Below are 16,390 nucleotides of genomic sequence, written 5' to 3'. Positions count from 1 at the left end.
AAAACATAAAAGTACCATAGGTGAAAGTATGCTTAGGGCCTCTGTTTTTTAAAGGGTAGTTCATATATGCACTGGCCAAATTTGAGCTGGACTGCATGGTAAAAATTTATTTTAATGACATTTTCCTTCCCTAACTCTTAAATAAGCGAATATTAATTGTAGCATTGTGTTATCATTCCGTGAAAGACATGCACAGTGAAAAGTGTTACCAGTTATAGCTGCAAGATGGCCATTCTCTGGAAGGAAGGGCAGAATTTTCATCAAGAATTGCCTTTTCGTATTAGAGAAACTAGTTTTTTACCTTTTTAAATGTGGCATATTGCTAGTCTCCCTGGAGAGAAAAAAAAAAAGAGTTACACCTTTTATCTATGAAAGCCCCTGATGGGGCTGTGATCTGAGTTTGTAGGAACTGCCAGTAAGAAATGGAACTTTTTCCTTCATTTCAAGCTTTGCACTATTTGCGTGTGTGCGTGTGTGTGTAGCTCTGTGTTTGTATCTGCTTGTGCACAGGCAGTTGGGACAGATGCGTGTTTTTGTGTCATTGCACAGCTGGGTGGGGGTGAGCACCAGCATTTGTGTATCTTGGTGCACTGGTGTGCACTGGGGGGGACACGGACATAATTTCTCATGGCCTGTCACACAGATTGGAGTGCATTTATTTATTTTCATCTGTGGATGTGCTTGGGTGTGTTAGACTGCATAGGGATGCATATGTACATAAGACCGTAAGTACATGGAGTGAGTTTGCCTGTCTCTTGGGAGAAGTTTGTGCAAGAACTGTTGGGGGATGTGTGTGTATCGACCACCATCCAAGAGAGGTAATCAGTACGGTGCACTCTTCCACGTGGTGTGGATTTCAGTGCATGTGTAACCTGTGTCTGTTGTAGGGCTGCATGTTTGCATGATCTTTGCTCTCTAATGGTTGTTTTTTTGTCTCGCTTTTTGTGCAATTGCTGCTCTGTTTTGGCTGTTATGTTTGTCACTCCAGTCATCGCCAGTCATGGAGGAAAAGGTAAATCCTGTTGCGGCATCTTAACTTTGTTAATCCTAGTTTTGGAGGTTGCTGTTGAGTAGCAACAGTGTGGTGCTGGGAATGTACTGTACTGGCACGTTTGCCCTCTTTGTCTACTGGCTCCTGTGTTGGACTTGCTGATTAGGGTGAGGCAGAGGGAGCTGCCGAGCTGCTGGGGTAACATCAGGAAGAAGTTTGTGCACTCAAATGCAGAAGACGCAAAAGTTCAGTCCCAAAACAGGATCAGTCCTCTCTGATTGGACATTTACACTTCATGTCCCTGTATCAAAAATGTTCAAAAATCATCTTTTTTCCTTTATTTTACTACAGAGTACGTGGCACGTGTGTTTTCTGAGCGGGGCAGAAAATGCATGTCATTGTTAGTAGTTCCCTGAAGGCACTTCTGATTTTGGGCTGGGCAGTGAGTTCTACGCCTGGGGCCTCCAGAGAGAGCAGTTGTCTTTAAATGCCAGCAAATGAATTGTAGTTTTAGGATTTTAGAATTGTAGAGCATCCTGATCGCAGGTTTTAGCTACTGCAAAACTTTATTGAGGAGTTTGCTGTTTACTTTGTAACAGAAGGTGGAACTAACCAAGTCTTAAGACTCACCCTGGACTGGAAATAATTGGGTGTATGAAGGTTACTCCAGCACTGAAAATTTAGAGCAGCCCTGAGGATACTCTAAATGTCTTTGAAGACTCATAGTCAGCCCCAGAACTGCAAAGCAGAAGTTAGCTCTTCTGTGGTGTTTGCTATTTCCCCTTCCCTGGGAGGTTTAGAAGAGGCTGGAAGGTGTTTCCAAAGAAACTTGGCAAGGAAATTTCCTAACAATCTATGTTAAAATCCTTTCCTGAAGATCCTATGGCTTCTGCTGCTACAGAGACTTTGTACCTCTGTCCTCTGTTTAGCAGGGACTGTGAAGTTCATACATTCCCTGTACGTTCAGTGGGGTGCTGTATCTCCTTGCATGTTAAATGTACACGTTTGTATATGAATATAGAAATAAGCTCTGCATTCCCAAAAGAAATCTGATATAGAATACCTAAAGAGGAGTAATTTAGTAAGTCTCTCAGGTTGTGTTTGGGGTGGCTCGTATTTCTCGGTGCTGCCATTGAGTTATGTCAGGCCATCCCAGCATAGTCACAAAAGTGTTCATATTATAGCATGTTGTTAGGTATTCTGACTGCACCATTGTTCTGCAAGGCATTTTTTGCAGTTATAGAAAGTTTTCTCCAGCTTTTTAAAGCTGTGAAGTATGACTCCCGTAAGACTATTATTCTAACCTGAAGAAGAGCAAAGTTATGAAACTAATGGTTAAAGCAGCTCAAAAAATGGCCTAATATTTTTTTTCTCCCTGAAGAGAGTGTTTCTTTTGAAGTAGACTCTTTGGGACCCTTGAGTTTTGTCTTTAACTGTAAAACTAGGATTTTTCTGTCTTTGTGGCATAAAGGTCTAATTTCTAGTTTTGAATCTCTTCATAACCTATTGTACATAACTGACTATACGTTTTGCGGTGCTTTGATCAGTACAGTGCCGGGGTGAAGATTTCATATTAAAGGAAACATTTCCCTAGAATGTTATCTATAGAAACTTAAACCAGAGCTGTTAGAAACTTTCAGGATCTTGGAATGATAGCAGTAGGATAAAGAGAGGTAAATGTGGGAAGACAGACAGAGGTAAATGTACTTTGGCATCATACCCTGTTAGGAGCAGGTGTAAATGGCAGTGTAGAAGTTGTAAATCGGTGTTTAGGGTAACAGCAGTGAAATGTTTTCTATACGCCTTCAGCAATTGTTAATATTGAAAAGTAAGAAGTACCAAGGTGCCTTTGGAGTGGAAAGGCTACAAGGAAATTGATAATCCCTATCATCATGTATGAATCTGGGTTTGAATCTGTTGAAAGGTGATTGCAATCTGCTCTGTAAAGAAAAATAAGGTTAATCAGGTTGTGTCAATGATCTGTGCTCCCCTTAAATCCTGTTATGTGCTGTCTTGGTAAGAGGGCTTGTCTATGAAGCTTCCATGAGTGAGTCTTGAGGATCTTCAGGAGTGGGTTTGAATGCAGATTCTTAGGAAAAGTGCATCCTAAATCTCCTTACTGGGCCACACTGGAAACACTTTTCTGCCTCTTGTGCCAGTCCAAGATAGGCCACAGCAAGTGATTATTGCTCAGCATGAGCAGCAGTGGCGCGGTGGTGTGGCACAGGCTGGGTGTGTTGGCTGGGCAGTGCTGGGCATGGGAGGGTTTTGGTTTTCTCCACAAACATAGTCTCCTCTGCTCAGCACTCCGTCTCCTTCCTTCCTAAATGAGCTGGCTTGTGCCCCACCTCCTGTGCTGGTGTGTTTGCACATGTCCCAGGGTAAACTTAGGTCGTGCTGCAGGCTTTTCACCCGCACTCACAGGTGAGGTGGTTGTGATGGTTGCCGAGCCTGGTCAGACCAGTGCTGATGGTCATTAAAGAAAGGCACATGAAGATCTACTGTTACTAATACTGGTGTACGGAAGGGTGGATTTCATCACTCCCTGCAGCAGTAAGCGGAAGCTCCGTGCCGGCGTTGGTGAAGTACCATCATCAAACCCTTCTTGGGGTGCATGTTACACAGAGGAACAGCTTAGTTCACCTCAGCAGGGCAACTGAAGCCCAGCTAGTGCAGGCTGCTGGGGATGTCCCCTAAATTGGATGTGTACTCTGTCCCTGAAGGGCTGCTTCTCTGGCATGAAACCAGTTGTCTGTTTCAGCATGCTGCTGCAGCCTTTTCCACCTCCACTGCTTGCTCTAGATTTTCTCCTGCTGGAACTTGGTCTCAAAACCTGTGCCAGCTTTTATATTCAGAATCAAACCCGCAGCTAGCTAGTCACCTGCAATCGCCAGAAAGAAGAGGATGAAGAAAACTTAATTACAGACATCTGACAGTATGAATGATGCATTCACTTACACCTTTCTTTAATTTCTGAATTTTGAGTGCACTGTAAGGTGGACACGGAGAGGGAATCACAGAGTACAAGTATTCTTTTTCTTGCTTGATACTGGAAGTGATCTAAAACCCTCTGATTTCTGTCTGCTGTTGGAACTAACCAGATTTGGGGTGAAATGTACAGAAGTGCCATGTAAATGACTCTTACTTAAAATCCTCTTTCCTGACCTAGTGATGACATCTCTAAAATACGTGGGAGCTTTTTTTTATTACTGTAAGAGTTGTTTGCTGTGGCTCATTTTCCCACAGTACCTTTGTTTCTCAGAAGATACACTGACTTAAATTGGCCAGTGGTTCCCTGCGTGTTTGCATTCCCCCAAATGTTTCATACTGATGGAGCAGTCGGTCGTGCCTGTTGTGGTCACTTGACCCTCTCCCTCTTAAAGAGTCTCCCTGGGAAGAGATACAGCTCTAGCAGTAGATGCCACGGGTCTGGGTAGACAGCAGCATGGCAGTGTGGGAGTTGGGAGGTCATACAACTGCTATGTGAGGGGAAGGAGTGTAATTCAATTTCCAGTGACTAATATTTCGTGTAAGCTAGCGTGCTGTTTCTTTTCTGTAAGAACCTTGTAAATGGCTAACAGATTGGTTTCCTCTCTCTGTTTCTCTGTTTAGCAGGAAGGAACGTCCTAACTCTCTGAATGTCTTCCCCCTCGCGGATGGCATGGTACGTGGGCAGATAGGGTCCAAGATCGTCCCAACACTGGACCACTGGCACCTGAGTGACCTCGGCCAGCTGCAGTCCAACTCCAGCTACAAGGTTTTATAGACCATCACGGAGCAAGGGTTTCCCGCTCTCCCACTGTCAATAGCATCTCACATTTTCGTTAAGATGGAGACCAGTCTGTGTCCATAACCCTTTGCAGCCTTTCCCTGCTGTGCGTCTACTCCCTTGGTAGCTGTGCTGTAGGTGGGAGGATATTTGTCTGCAGATCTGGCATATAGTGCGGGAGGGACTTGATGCAGCTTCTCATGCTTCTTATCTCAGTGATAATTTCCTTTACTTGGCTGGCCCCAAGTTGAGAGGAATGTGTGGGGTGGCAGTTAGGGATTTAGGGAAGATAAGCCTTTTTAAAAAACTTTTTTTATAGCTTGTTTGGGAGAGGAAATGGTGGGACCTGTCTCCCTCTCTCCCCCTTGGTAAGAGAGCAAGCATTGGGTTGCACTTGCTCTCCAGTGTGTGTCTTTTCTGACTGATTGCTGTTCTGGCCTCCCTGTCTTCAGTAAAAAGGGCTCCTAATCCTCTCTGGATGTCCAAGTCTTGCACTGTGCTTAAAGGTCTTCACTTCCTCGTATATCTAGTCATTGCTCTAGACTTGCATTGTCTACTTCAATACACTTGTCGCCTTCAATGTGCTGCCTTCTGCACGGGGGCTTGCCAAAAACCTGACAGCATTGCAACTGCGCTGAAGCAGCTGCATGGTTCTGCCTGCTGCTTGTGGTGCTCTGCTCTGCCAGTCGGAGACTGGTCTGAGCCCAGAGACCCAGGTGTTGCACTCTTAGCTGACAGTTCGCTGCAATTGCTTACACTTTAGAGTACACATGGTGGCCCATGTTTCTGATGAGCTGTACCTGTAGACTGCTCAAAATCTTCGTGCTCAGAATGCCAGCAAATTCCTCTTTTTGAATGATGTTCCACAAATGCCTAATGAAAGGCCTGAGAGCCAGTGGTGCATCTGCCCAGCATGTACATGCCTTACAGTACATCCACCAATATCTCACAGAGCTTCTGGTCTGCTTTAAAAATGTCTCATAAAATTCACTTTCTCTCAGCCTGGAATTTGTAGAACAACAGGTACTTCATATGTCCCATCTGGGGACTGGTCTCCTTTTGAGAAGACATAAATCACTAATCCTGTAAAATACATAGAGATAGCGAAGGCAAAGCAGAGGAAGAAAAGCCAAAGAAAACCCCAATTTGTTGTTGTACCAATTCTGCGTGTCTCCAGATTACATTAATGGTACTTCGGCCTGAGGGACTCTTCAGGAGTGGCCTCCCTGATGCCATTTGTATTTAGCCAAATTAAAAATTTATGCAGAAAACAAAGTAGCAACTTTCCTTTTTTAACACTACCTTTTTTAAGTAGCCAGGTCTAGCATAGCACAAACCTTAGCGCTTCATCAGCTCTCAGCCGTCATGGAAGTTAGAAATCCAAAAGCAAGATTTTTGGATAGGATGAAGACTGTTCTTGGAACCCAACCCTTGCCTGTAGTGTTAGAGGCACAGAAGTTTGGGGAGCATAGCAACTTGCAGAATGCCACTTGGGTCCTACAGTAACTTCTGGAGAGCTTTGCCTGGAATTAGGGAATAGCAATGCCACAGTGCAATAACTTAACTAAGGATGGTGGAAATGAAGATAGAGCATGAATGTGTTTCTTCAGACTAGTGTTATAGCAGCACAACACTGATGCAAAGATGCAGGTGACACCCAGAATGCAGAGAGACCAACCTGCTTCTGGTTCCAGAACCAGTTTGTTCCTGGGGACCTCCAGGCAGTGCTGCACGCTATGGTGTGAACATGCTCTCTAGCGATCAGGCATGTGCGGCAGGGGTTAGTTTTTAGAGAAGAGCTAGGTTGTTGAGATTAGATCCACCTTCCATAGGCTTGCTAAGCAGTAATTCTGTAAGTGGTACCATTGCAGATTGAGTGGATCTCACTGATAACCCAGCACCTGAATTGCAGGAGAGTGCAACAGGGACCCAGATAAATTGGAAGCTTTGATGTCCAAGTTCAGGTAATGGAAGGTTACTGACTGGATCTCTTAGTTATTTGGTGGTGATGGTGTCAGGTGAAAAAAAAAACATTTCAGTTTACAAGAAAGCTCTGTGCAGAAGTAGTAGTGTGCTACTGCGATGTATCTGACAGGTAGTGCTGGGATTTGTGTTGGTGCTCACTGGGGAAACTCAGAAGTGGGATGCTGGGTTTAAGGAGGCTGGCCAGCAGGGTGGAGTTAGAGAGCTTGGGCTGTGGAAAACTTGGATGGGGTAGCGTGTTACAGAGGATTTCCTAAGAGTATGGAGCAAGCCTATGAATAAAGGATGTGACTGACTGACTGACTGGATTTGCAGTTTGGAGTGGAGATTTTTCTCCTGCAAACTTCCTGCACGCACTCTGACTGGAATGCTATTGCTTAAGTATTTTGCAGGACTGAAATCTCTGCAGTACTGCTCATGCACTCCCTGCCTCTTCTTCAGCAGCTCTGCTGTCACACTGACATCACCTGCGCACGTGTGACTTGCCTTCCCACGAGTATATCCTGACGCTTCTGACTTGTTCTCCTTTTTCATGGGGTCATACTATAGTTACTTTTTAAGTGTCCTTGTATACTTATTATTACTATTTTCCGTTTTAGTTGCTGTCATTATCTTACTTTATTTTTACATTCAGTTGTACATTTATTTTATACAATGTTTTAGAGATGAAAGTCCTTAACATTTTTGTTCTTATGTACTATGCTTTCAGTGTTATAACCATACAATTGTGGCTTCTCATGGTGACATATGACTGCTATGAATGTTGGGCCTTTGCAATGCATTTTGGAGGTCACTACTACACATTTGATGTTTAGGAGGTTGACAGGTATGGCTGTAGGTAAGTGGTGGTTGCGGAGAGTATTCCTTGGGTGAGCTATGGGTTATGGCGAATGCCTCCTACGCTGTAGAGGAGAGCTGTACGCTTAGTGAAACATTTAGCATTAACGGAGCACTCTGCAGGATAGAAGGAAGATACCAGCAAAGATTAATAGAGCTTCTGGAGGGTGAAGAGGAGCACCTTGGTAGTATTTACATTTGGGAGGGATTTCTCCGATGCAGGCTGCTAGGTTGGTGTTTTCTAGATAAATATGAACCTCAGATGTATAACCAAAGAGTAAGTGGAAAACCAAGGTAATTACTCACTGGTGTGTTCTGGATGAGGGGCAGATCTCTGAAACAGACATTGCCCTGTAGACCCTGGTGATACGAGGTTTCTGAATGACATCTAGTTCCTAAGAATAAGGAATGACATGTGGACCCACCTGGATGTCTCTTGTACAGTGCCAAGATGCTCATGGACTTTGGTTATGCTTATAGACTTACACTGGGTGCAAGAACATCTCTGAATCCTTTAATCCACCGTAAGTTTTGTTTGAGGAAAGAGGTTTTATGGGTGCACTTTACACTTGATACTCTTTGTCCCTTTGTACATTAGAAAGCAGAGCAGGCAAACTGCGATTGAAGTAGTACAAGGCTTCCTGGGTCATATTTGTTCTTAAAAACCTGGTTTGATTTTTTTTTTTCTGTACATATTAGGAAAGTAACTCCTGAAACAAGAATATGAAGTAGAGGTGGGAAGTGTGCTTTTCACATGTAGCAGCCTAAGTGAAAAGGCCCAACTTAGTCTTGATGCTAAAATCAGCAAATTTGCAGGGAGATGATCTGAATGGCCATATGAGAACGTGGGTACCATTTGGACTGACAGTGCAGAAACTATATGCAAAATGTGTATCATATGTAGTGGTAACACAGTTTGAAAAAATAGTAATTTCCAATATAAATGCACAGATGCAATGTAAAAACCCTTGACTTCCACAGTGCGATATACAGCAGGGTATTTTAAGATAAGCATACAGAGGCCAGTCTAATTAAAGGAAGATCTTAATAAAATTCCAGATTTTTATTTTTAAAAAAAATGGCTGCAAAGGGTTAAGTCACCATATTTTTCAGTCTTCTCTCTCATCCTTTTTTTTTGTGTGCTTGTGTTGTGGAGTTATTCTTAGAACAAGAGAACAAGACTTCCAGATTAGTGCTGTGAAACAGCATCACAGCTCCAAGGCTGAGGGGCTCAGAGCAGCCTCTGAGCAGAATTGGATCCTTCTAGTGTTTGCACAGGAGGGGAGAGGCAAATAGTAAAGATTAAACCTGGGTCTAGATGTGCAGATGCTGAATGTCACTGCACCCAATTGCAACTCATTATCACATATAACTATCAACGTTAATTTTGTCATCTCCCTGCAGGCAGTAATTAGAGGGAGCTGCCATGAAGAATGGGGAGATCTCATTTGGGTCTGGGAGTGATCACCGCATTGGTCAAGACGTTAATTGGCCGACGGTGAAACATTGCTGCTTTAATTGACAAACAAGGGTCACAGTATAAAATCCTGACAGAGCCTTGAAAGCCTCATGTTTTTCAAGAGGTGATACTACAAGAAATGGGGCTGTAATGTCTGTAAAACTGAGAGCCATTTGTGTGCATTTCACACTGGGAATCCATCTCCTATGTTAATCTGTCAGCTTATGATTTTTGAATTCTTGGGTCTTGTCGTCCTGTTATTTGGAAGTGGGGAGACCACGCCTGTTTCTACTGTGTTGTCAACCTGGACACGTGCCTGGCTAGCTTCTGCATATGGTGGTATGGGGATGTAGGTCTCCTGCGCTGGCAAAGTGAGACCATCCCAGCTTGGTATCCGCTTTGCTTCTGCAGTTTAGTGTCAAAACCACTTTGCTGTTCTCTCGTCCGGGTTGTGTTAATGGCTTATAGGAATGACACCATCCAAGACCTCTAAGAGGCCACTTCAGATCCTCCCAAGCAATACCCATGTTGCTTTCTAGGCTTGGGAAACGCTGGCCTGGCTTCCTGCAAGTGCCAAAGCCCTTCAGCTTCCACCGTAGTCAGTGTGAGCTGCAGGTGCTTTTTGCTTATGATAAGGCCACCTTTCCTGGGGTGCCTGATGACGGGCTCACATACTGATGTGACTTGTGAAGAACAGTGTTTACTAGTGAAAGAGGAAGGATATTGGTCCTTTCACAGGTGGGATTTGCTTGCTGAGTTCAGCACGAGAACTCACTGCTTCATTGTGGTTGCGGTGCCTAGTGTCACCAGCAAGTGCTGGACACGTAGCAGGTACAGCGAGCAAGACTCATTCTCCATAATGCTTTAAGGCAGCCATACACCAACAAATGGGAAATTAATTGAAATGTATAGCTGTGCTTTTCCCTTTTTGTTCTTCCCTCACCCTGGAATTGCTGTAGTGCCCCCAAGATGAAATGTCTGAATCTGGGCAGTCCTCAGCAGCTGCCACACCGAGCACGACTGGAACCAAGTCCAACACTCCCACGTCATCTGTGCCCTCTGCTGCCGTCACACCCTTGAATGAGAGTATCCAGCCCATCAGTGAATACAACGGCACGACCAAGAGCAATAAGAGAGCACGAGAAAAGCGGAACAGCCGGAACATGGAAGTCCAGGTCACGCAGGAGATGAGGAATGTTAGCATAGGTATGGAAACTGGAGCTTGGGTACCTGGTCATTAAAATAATGGACTTGCCAGTGCTTGTGTTCCCCTTACAGAAAGAGGCTGGGAGACTGAGGGGTAATCAGCTTGATAAGTATCGGATTTGAGGAAGCCTTACTTAGAAAGATACGTGAACGAGACAGCTAATTGGATGTTAGCAGTTTTCTGGGTAGCAAACAAAAAAAAAGCAGGAATATGAATAGTTTCACCAGTATGAAGGGTGGGAGAAGGCTACTGAGTTCAGTCCCTTGCAGTGGCATTCATCGACATCATAGAATATCTTTCATGAATGTTTAGGTCCCATCTTAGTCTAACTGAACTTTTGGAAAGCTGTTTCTAGACCTCATCAATATATGATAGTTAAAAGCTCCCATTTAGTTTTCTCTCTGGATTTATTTGTAAGTGTTTTATATCCAGTTGTGGATATGCCAGATTTGTCAGGTTAAGTAATAGTTTTCCCTTCTGTGTGTTTATCCCATGCCCTGATGTGTTTAGAAAGAGCAATTATATCCAGCTGTTTTTCTCAGCTAAATAAGGTGTTTTCTTTTAGTCCATTTCTCATACAAGAAACCTCCCAAGTCTTTGGAAGTTAGATTTTTTTTTTCTTTCCACTTCCCACAGTCCTTTAGTAGTTTGAATTCATTAATTCTTTTCAGGCAAGCCATCGCCTAAGCCTTTAGCACCAGGCTGTGTAAATAAAGAAAATGATGTAATAACATGATAAAAGCCCCTTTCTGTGCTTTTTAATATAGCAGTGCCAGTGCAGTGTCTGAGTGACTTCCAGCCTGTGTTGTGTTTAGACTTGCAGCAGCCTTCAGAAATGAGAAGTGGTCTGTTGGCAAAAGGACTGTAAAACTAGCTGAAGATCATAAGGAAAATCCGTGCATGAGCACAGGGATGAACTTAGTCTCCGAGGTTAGCACCTGAACCAGATATGATTTTTTTTTCCCTAAGTAATGTAGAGGGAATCCTGCTGCTAACATTCACAAGTGGGTTCCTAACAAATTAAGACTATAATACAACGTGTTACGTCTTCTATGGCAGCATTTGAATGAGAATTGTTGGGACTGAGTCCCATTCTCTATTTATGTTAGCAGCTGAGGGGGTCCTGGGGTCACGGATGTCAGTCTGCCAGAAGCAGTGTAGTTCTCCATAAAATGTGCTGCTTCTGCATAGTCAAATGTTAAAACTCTGATCTGTTTGATGATCCTGGCCAAGGCAAGTTAGCATTGGTATCAGAAATTGAGCACAGTTGTCAGCAGTTTGAATGCCCTATAAAGACTTTTCCTTATTTTTACAGTTGCTGCTTTACAAGCTTGTTTATCATCTGTAGCTTTCTTGGGTCAAAGTCTGCCCTCTTCTATCTGTGTGCAACTAGGAAGTCGTGCATGTGAAAGCTTCTTTTTTCTTGGTTGGAAGTACAATATCGTAGAATCTGCTCGAGGCAGATAGATCTTTCCTGTGTGCTTTGCACATCGAACCTTTCAGCTGTTTGTTGCATGTAATGCAAAATAAGGTCTCCATGCTGAGGAGCAACATGGATACTTGAATTTTACTTAGGTATTTTATGCATCTATAATTAAAGGATCTGTCAGTGATGTGCATGCCTTAGAGCTGAACTACCAAAAAAAAGGTACTTGAAGGTATTTGCAGAAAAGCTTCCCAACTTGAAAGAATGAAGAAAAGGAAGCCTCTGCTTCTGTGAGCTTGAGAACCACTGGTGTATGGATGCCTACTTTGGCAACAGATACACATTACGCTTTGTCTTCAGACTTGGCATTTGTTGCCAGCTGGTGCACAATGCCAGCCTAAAAGAATAAAATCAACACTCAAATTGTCATGAGCTTTGTATGTTTGGCTACTGAGGCTGTTTGGAAAGGTCAAAAATTTCGCATCTAACATCGTTGAGGGATTAATGTAGTTTACAAATGAGGTCTTTAATCCTTCAAGAATTTCTTGTGTGAACAGACATTGTGTTCATATTGCTTGTTGATAGAATAGGTGCAAATCTGAGCTTTTGAACAGCTGGCTTCAGGCTGTGGATTATACAGAAACCAGAGCAGATTTTATGTATCAGTTTTTAGGTGAAATTTCACTGTAGTGGTTATCTAAACTAATGTAGACTTGAGAATTTATACTGAAAACTTATTTCTGTTAAAACTGAATAGTGCCAATTCGTAACTACAGCAGTCTCTGTGGAGCTATACAGAAACCCACTGTGTTGTCTTAGATCTCAGCTAAAGCTGCATGGTGATTGAAGAGTTTGTGCTGACAGATAAAAAGTTTATGTGGAGTTTATTTTAATGAATGACGTGTTGTTTCTGGTTATCACATTTTAATGAGGATTCAGGCCAATGACTTTGGTGACACTCTGGTGTGGGAGAGGGGAGGGGATGCTTACAGTCTCCCTGCTCTGGAGTTGTGAGGACACCTTCCCAGCAGTGGTGCATTTGTGACTCTTGATGATCAGCCACTTTCTGTTCCTATTTTAAGACTTTGAACATGATACCATGAAGTTTTGAAACCTCAGTATTCAAAAGCCACAAAAATCCCTTCAAGGAACACAATCCTCTGAAAGTCCTGATCCTGTAGATCACATGTATTGTCTTACCTAGGAATGGGCAGCAGTGATGAGTGGTCCGATGTTCAGGACATCATAGACTCTACTCCAGAGCTGGACATGTGTCAAGACCCCCGCCTGGAACGCACTGGTAACAGGTACTGATTGTGCCTTTCCACTGTGTGCTCTTTCGCTTGGTTTTATGAGTGAGCAGTGGGTGCTGTGGCTCGCACTGAGTTCAAGATGCAGCTGTTTGAGAAAGTCCATAGGTTCTGCATAGTGTGAGCATGAGGGGTCCTGACCTTCTTTTTAGCTCCCCAGAGAAGGCTGGTAATCTGCAGCAGTGGCTGGCCAGCTGACCCAGGGCTGGGCTTGTCTGCCTTGCTCGATCAGGGAGGATAGAGATGGAGCAACAAAAGGTTTAAGACAGGCAAAGAGGACATGGGCTTAAGCTATCGGGAAGAGAGAAAAGATGCATTTGTCTAATAGATCAGTTCTGGATTCAGGTTTAAAACCTCAGGCTTTTTCCAGTTTTACTTTTTTCAAGTATTTGAAGAGCAGAAGCAGGGCTGCTCCATGAGGGCAGACAAGCAGGAGTAACCCCAGCAATCCCAGTCTTGCAGGTTCCAAGCAGAGAGGGCACGGCACTGATAATGAGCTCCACCAGCAGCCCCACACAAGGCGAGGGGATGAGTTAGGTCCTGGTGCTACCCAGGAGCAGCCGGATAGAGGGCTGAAGACAGGTACACCTATAGTGTAGCTCAGAGAAGGACTGAAGGTGCAGGCCAGAGGTTAAGGGTGCCCTTGGACCAGTGGGTGGGTGCGGGTCCCAGGTGAGGTTGGTCAGGGCAGTTTTGACCCATTGATGCACTCAGAACCTCAACAGAGTTCTCTAAATTGGCAGACTTTTACTGAACTATTCTGCTGCTCTGGTTCCTATCCATCACCTGTTTTGTTCTAAATAAGAGGATCCCTAAAGGCTATTGATTTTGGCACCATGTTGCTGTGAGGCATGTGTTAGTCTGGAAGTATTAGTACCTGGATTCATTTTTACTAAGCTTGGGTAGTTAATTTTACAGGGTTCGGTAACTTTTACCCTCTTCCAGTGGGTAATTTGGCACTATACCAGCAAAAATAACCCCCTAGCTCTTACAGGGTTGCAAAAGATAGTACCCTAACAAAGTTAAGGCAAGATTTTCTCACAGTCCAAATCTGTAGTGGGTTTGCCCCGTTGAGCACCCTCATCGAGGTTATGAGCAGCCATAACAGATGCATTTCTCAGCTGTGAAACCACGTACAGTTAAGCTCCCCTCGGAGTATGTAGGATGCATGGACAATTTTTAGGGTCAGGTAGAGGAGGAATCTAGATAGCCGAAACAGCTCTGTGTGGGGAATACAAAAGTGACTTGTGAGGTCAGATCAAAAATTGGTCAAACCCAAGGAAAAGAAGAGGATGGAGAGGGCTGCTGCATTGGGAGCTCTTCAGGCAACGATCTCAGATCCAGGTCGTGAGACCGGAAGCTACAGGAGATGCAAGCTAACTCGAGCTGCTGAACAGGATGGTTGCTGCTTTAAAAGCAGAATGCTTTTGAGTTACGTACAGCTTCTGAAAGCTGCATGCTGAAGAGGCAGGTTCAAGCTGAATTAGGTCTTTAGGTCAGATGCCAAGTCACTTGTCCCTTGTGCTGTCCGTTACACTGTGTGAGCTGATTAGTTCTGGTGCAGTCCCGGCACCTATTTGTAATCCTCAGTGCTGTCAGATGTCTGGGTACTGTAATTTTTCTGTAACTGAAACACACCCACCATTTTTTTTCCCTTTTCTCTATAATATCAGAGACAGCTACCGCACCCCATTTGTAACCTCTAGGGTTTATAACTGAGACTTGATTTATCTGAGAACAAAGCCACACAACTTGAGTTAGTACTGACCTTCCTGTTAGATTGCTGGGAAAATTGCACAGCTCTTCATGCTGGCTGATTCCCCTCATACAAGGCAGGACACTTAGAAAGTGTTTATACCCACATCTAAGACCATTTTCTAGAGTAGGCAACGACAATCCCAGAGGTTAGCGGTGAACAGATGGTATGTGCTCTCAGGGTTTTGATCGCAGTGGTCTGGGATGCTCGGTATTTTGGAGAGAAACGTTCTAGCTTAAATGATGTTGCCAAGTAACAAGAGTCTTTTTTTTTTTTTTTTTTTCTTCCAACAACAGCCCAACACAGGGGATTGTGAACAAAGCATTTGGCATCAACACAGACTCTCTGTATCATGAACTTTCCACAGCAGGTTCTGAGGTTATCGGAGATGTTGATGAAGGAGCAGATCTGCTAGGTAAAAACTTATTTAGAACCGTTCTGTATTCTTTGGTACAATGACAATGATATTAAGCTTCTAGGAGCACTTAAATTGTGTCTCTCTCTTCTCCCGCCCTCTCCCCGAAACTTGGATATTTAGAAATTGAGACATTACGTGACTGAAATATATAGCTGCAGTACAGTGATGGGTAACTTGTGTTTGGGTTGTCTTTATGTGCGTGTTATTTTTCTATAGGATTCTCCCACATGGTTTGAAGACAAAATTCAGCTTCCTATCCAACCCCGGCTCCCCTGTAATTTTACTTGGAATAGAGTTCACTTGAAATTTGCAAGAAAGTAACTCCTTTTGTTTGTTAAGTTTTCGAAGTTTAAATGGCATGGAAATATTATGGTCTGTATTCCAGTTTTTACCCTTTTATAGTCAGGCTAAGAGATGTAGTAACTAACTACTCAGGCTGATGTAGAAGGAGCTTGTAATACCTAAAGTCTGGTTATATTCCATATTTCTGACTAGGACTTTGAAGCAGTCAGAGATGTAGCTTTGCCTCAGGTGGTGGTCTGAGCCCTTCCTTGCCGTTCTTTTTAGTGTGACTGGAATGTAAGAACAAGATCCAGACTGTCATCAGAATGCTTGCAATACCTTTTTGATACGGATAGTTTTGGGGTTTTTTTGGAAGCATGGTGCTAGCCCAGCAACGTGCAAGAGAGCTCTCATGCATGGATTGATGACCATTGCCAGAAGTGTTAAAACATTTATTGTTTCACCTCCAACTTGAGATTGCTGGAAGAAAGAAGTCTACAGAAGATTCAGGATGAATGCACAGGCTTTCTCTGCCTGCAGTTGGACCCAATGTGCGGTACTTAAAAAATTAAGAATTTAGAAGGGGAAGCAAGATTTCCAGGTTTGAGAATCACCTGGATGTTAACAGTCATTGCAGAAGGGCTGGGAATGCCTGCTTAAAGTGAAGATGACAGTAGGAACTGCATGTGATGGTTAAAGCTTCGTCTATGTGCTGTGAAATGAATTTTGGTCAGCCAGCCCCCGTGTGTTATTGGGAGCTCTCTTCCTAGCAGAGTCAAAGCATTAAAAACACTGACAGTCTTGCCATTAGCCATTTCATCTTGGTCCTCAGGTACTTCCTTATCCAGGAGAGCGTATGGTATATGGCTGTCTTCCACGAATCCCTGTGCCAACTGCTGCTTTCCTTCTCTCCCCAAAATGGCTGGGGCATCAGGGATTGTCGGCTTCTAAG

General features: G+C 43.7%; 1 protein-coding gene across 31 annotated transcripts in view; it reads left to right on the top strand.

The window, feature by feature from the left end:
• The window catches only part of MAPK8IP3 (mitogen-activated protein kinase 8 interacting protein 3), a 70,764-nt gene that overhangs the window by 23,282 nt on the left and 31,092 nt on the right, over positions 1–16,390 (top strand). For 17 of the 31 annotated variants that reach the window (XM_037384830.1, XM_037384819.1, XM_037384814.1 and 14 more), the window contains exons 5-9: positions 989–1,012; positions 4,604–4,748; positions 9,999–10,245; positions 12,877–12,979; positions 15,035–15,153. In XM_037384830.1, the coding sequence (XP_037240727.1) occupies positions 989–1,012; positions 4,604–4,748; positions 9,999–10,245; positions 12,877–12,979; positions 15,035–15,153 (638 nt within the window). Of the gene's footprint in view, positions 1–988; positions 1,013–4,603; positions 4,749–7,469; positions 7,582–9,998; positions 10,246–12,876; positions 12,980–15,034; positions 15,154–16,390 lie in introns of those variants that run through there. The other 14 variants (XM_037384841.1, XM_037384836.1, XM_037384832.1 and 11 more) reach the window with 6 other exon arrangements.

This window comes from Falco rusticolus, chromosome 4, assembly GCF_015220075.1.
Source record: "Falco rusticolus isolate bFalRus1 chromosome 4, bFalRus1.pri, whole genome shotgun sequence".
Taxonomy (NCBI): Eukaryota; Metazoa; Chordata; class Aves; order Falconiformes; family Falconidae; genus Falco; species Falco rusticolus.
The sequence above is the reverse complement of the archived record's forward strand: the minus strand, read 5'-3'. Positions and strand labels throughout refer to the sequence as shown.